Here is a 4,056-nt window from a genome sequence, read left to right on the forward strand (position 1 = left end):
AAATGATTGTTAATTATATATTATATAAGAAAACACAAATGCAAGAAGAAAAAGAGTTAAAATGTAAAAATTTTATCTTGCAGTCATTTTTAAAAAGCGCTGTGAAATAAAAAATATATATTTTTAATATTAAATATTCACGTTTATACATGTATTTATGTGATTAGATTTTATATAAAAATATTTAAAATACAAACTAATTTTTTCTTTAATGTATATGTGTGTGTAACAATATACACATTATGCAAGCAAAATTTTTTTTTAAAACAATTACGATTAATCATTTGACACTTAATGTTATACTATCACCACTTATTTTAGCAAATTCACTATATCTTTGAAATACAGTATTTGTGTGTACAGTAATTTTTGTTAGTTCAGATAATCAGATGCGTTCTCCTAAAAGTCACACAGTACACGTTTTAAGTATTGATATGAAGAAATATGTTCTTTAGTTTCTCTATAAAAGCTGACTTTCAAAAAATACAAAATCAATTTAACTCTTTATTTAAATCCAACCCAAAAAACACAATCTACGATGAGTCTGTTGTGCTTTTTTCTGAATGACTTGAGAAGTTGATCAGATTGCAGGATTTATGTGTCATGCACACATTATTTCTGACACCAAAATGTTATTGCAGCATTTTCTCTCACAATTTAGAGAGAGAGAAAAAAAAAAAAAAGGTATAGCAATTGCCATTTCTATAATTTTACTGAGCGGTGGAAACACACTTCCATGCTCCTCTAAACTGAGATTTGACTAAGATCTGTTTTAGTTCACGGAGGATTATTTTCCAGAAGAGAAACTATTTTACTGGGGATGCAGCAACACAGTTAGTCCGTGCTTCAATACACAGCTTGCTTTTTAACTACAGGTTTGGCACATCTCTTGTTTGCAACAAACAACCAACTTTATTAGCGTTCCAATTTCTATCATAAGATGGACTGGCCATTATCGAGCATTATGAACGCACAGACCGTGTTTCACTCGTACTGGACACCAGAGGGCGTCCTCGAGCGGAAGCCACGCCCATGACCTTCCAGGAAATCCCTAATATGGTTAAAAGCCTCGCTTTACTGTAATTGAATAAAAATACATATGGCCTGCAACAATATACGGTTCATCTGCGTTTGGGGTATTTTCATAACGGTTAAATATGTTCGTAAGCGGTTTCTAAATCAACATAGTTTTTAAAAATCACAGTATATATATATTTTCTGTCTCATTCTGTGATAAAAAGCCAGTCGGATCACAGAAAGCAGCTGGGCGATAATTATCGTAATATAATAAATGGTCAATAACGTTTATGCATGAGCTACAGCGCACATGCTTTTATGCTGAATATTTTTAGACTGCCGTTTTTAATCGTGATTTAAACGTATGCTACTACGAGAGAAAAAATAAACTAGGCCAGAATGAATGCAACTATTAAGAGACTTTTTTTTTTTTTTTTTTTTACAGATTTTAAAAACGTCTGGGGACAAAAGTAAAAAAAAAAAAAAAAAAAAAAAAAAAAAAAAAAAAAAAAGTTATAAAACGCTCTCGAACAGGTTTAGAAAGGCTTATTGCAACGTGCGTTTTTTTGGGGTTTTTTTTCCAAACGCACTTTAAAAATACAGCAAGACATTCGCTCGTCTCACACGGATTTTATTTAAACGCGAAACACAAACACGCACTGAACCACGGAACGGATCTCTAATATCGACCAAACGCCACATATAAAAAAAAAATAAAATAAACTAAAATAAATCACAAAGCGTCGCTCTCGGCCGGGTTGCTCTCTTTGGCCTGCAGGTGGCGCTGTGACAGGAAGTGTCTGAGCGAGTCGACCTCGTGCGTCAGGCGCTGGATGTGCAGCGTGAGCCGGTGGTTCTCGTCCTGGAGCTGCAGCGCCCTCTGCTGCGTGAGCTGGATCCGCCGCCGGGCTTTATCACGACTCTTCCTCACCGCCACGTTGTTGCGCTCCCTGCGCAGGCGGTACTCCACGCTGTCTTTGCTCGGGCCGCGCTTCTGTCCCAGCGGCCGCAGGGCGGAGGCGGGCGGCGGCAGGAGAAACGGAGGGAAATCCTTCCCGAAGATTCGTTACCGAGAACGGACGAGAAACGTGTAGCGTTTATAATAATAGAAAAAAGCATGAGATTTGCAAGAAGTGTAACGCGCCGGAAAATTACACGAATTAAAAAAAAGCATTCAGACAATTAGCACCTAAACTAAATCAGTGAGAAAAAAACAAATATTACCAAAAAAAAATTAATAAATGCTATTTCAGCAATATCTCATTTTTGTTTAGTTTAACTTGAAAATAGCAAAAAAGCTAATACTGAAAACAACCACAACCACCAACATCTAAAACTGAAACCAAAACTGGTTTTTCAAATGTTTCAAGACTTTCGTTTTACTTTTACGCTTGAGCATCGATCGGTTCGTTTCGGTTACAACCAACACAGATCAACTAACATGAGGAGGAGGAGCTGCTAATTATTTCAGGTCACTTTGATGAGATCCTGGACACACACACACACACACACACTCTCACTCTCGCACACACACTCACGCACTCGCGCACACACACACAGTAGTCAACATTTGAAGTGAATCAAAACGGTCCTAACACAGTTTTGACAACATTGTGGATCTTCAAATGTTGACTGCTGTATATTTAGATAGTTATAGATTTTTTTTGTCTTTTAAGAATTATCTATTATAATTACTATTTGTTCATTTCATATTCATCGAGTCATTTCACTTGTAGATTAATCGTACACTAAATGTTACATGAACCAAATCTAATTATTAAATCTGAATATTTCATTTGCACCTCAGACATCATCGATCCGCGTGTTTATTAGGCAACTAAGTTTCAGTCTTTCAGAGACCCGGAGCTCATGAAGACTCTCTTTTCACGCTTGCGTGCACCAGAAGCTCGTGTTACCTGCTGATTCTGCGGCGCCGCTCGCTCCGGGCCGGAGCTCAGACACGAGGCGTACGGAGCGTATCCCATCATGCTCTCCACGCTCCGGCCGTCGGGCGGGCCGTACAGAGCGGCGTCCAGCGGAGGCATCGGAGCGCTCATGGAGCCGGGGTCAGGGTTCAGGGGGCCGGAGAACATGCAGAGGGACGACGCCGGACTGTCGGAGACGGACATCTGTGGATGAAAGTCAACGGTGAAGTACAGAGACGTGGAGCGAGACGTCTGCTTACGAGTCTACTTACGGCCGCTGGAGCTTCTCCTTTCTTCTCGAGCACAATCTTTAAGAGTTCTTCCACAGGATCCGTTATGATACAGGTACTTCAGCGCCTGTCAATGACACCATCACTTCCTCTGTCACAACCATCCCTCCTTCCCCTCTAATTATTTTTATGTTGCATCATAGATTGACTTCTTTTTTTCCCCTTTTCATTTTCCCTGTTTGTGAGCACTTTCTACATTCTTCACACCCTAGTGTGTATCTGTCGGACAAACTATTTATTATTATATTATTCATTATTATAAGATTAAGCGTGCATATGCAAAAATAGAAATAATATATATAAAAAAATTTAAGTTTGAAAACAGCTGAACTTTTAGTAATATTTAATACAACTACAAGTGATATATAATTTAATATATCTATTTAATTTATTTCATATTTATTTGTAACTATATTAAAATAATTACATTAAATTTAGTTAATTGTTATACTAATTTCAGTTTGAATTTTTTATATAAATTTTTATTACATTTTTAAAATTAATTTTTATTAAGTCATTACAATTATTTACTAGAATTATTGGTTAAACTTTTTCGGTATCCTTAGCACTTAAATGTATTATTACACTGTGCCTAGGACTATTAATGAACTACATTTGGGGTTAATGTATGTAATTATGTATGATTTATTTTTATTAATACAGCGCTTACACGTAACATGTAAAAAGGACACCATAAAATGAGATGTTAATGAACTATTACTGTATTCTCAGGCGTAATAAATGAACAGAAAGATATTGCAGAACTAGGCAGAAACGCCGGTCTAAAATCGAAACCGAAATATGCATTTGCAATTTGTTTGCAT

General features: G+C 36.8%; 1 protein-coding gene across 4 annotated transcripts in view; it reads right to left on the reverse strand.

Annotated features, from left to right (window-relative positions):
* Positions 1 to 2,949: 2,949 nt before the first annotated feature.
* ttc21a (tetratricopeptide repeat domain 21A) overlaps positions 2,950 to 4,056 on the reverse strand; it is a 16,491-nt gene continuing 15,384 nt past the window's right edge. For 3 of the 4 annotated variants that reach the window (XM_043226852.1, XM_043226851.1, XM_043226849.1), the window contains 2 exons: positions 3,215 to 3,299; positions 2,950 to 3,146 (listed from right to left, as the gene is read on the reverse strand). In XM_043226852.1, the coding sequence (XP_043082787.1) occupies positions 3,085 to 3,146; positions 3,215 to 3,299 (147 nt within the window). In that variant the 3' untranslated portion in view covers positions 2,950 to 3,084. The remainder of the gene's footprint in view (positions 3,147 to 3,214; positions 3,300 to 4,056) is intronic. The other variant, XR_006247970.1, reaches the window with a different exon arrangement.

This window comes from Puntigrus tetrazona, chromosome 24, assembly GCF_018831695.1.
Source record: "Puntigrus tetrazona isolate hp1 chromosome 24, ASM1883169v1, whole genome shotgun sequence".
Classification (NCBI taxonomy): Eukaryota; Metazoa; Chordata; class Actinopteri; order Cypriniformes; family Cyprinidae; genus Puntigrus; species Puntigrus tetrazona.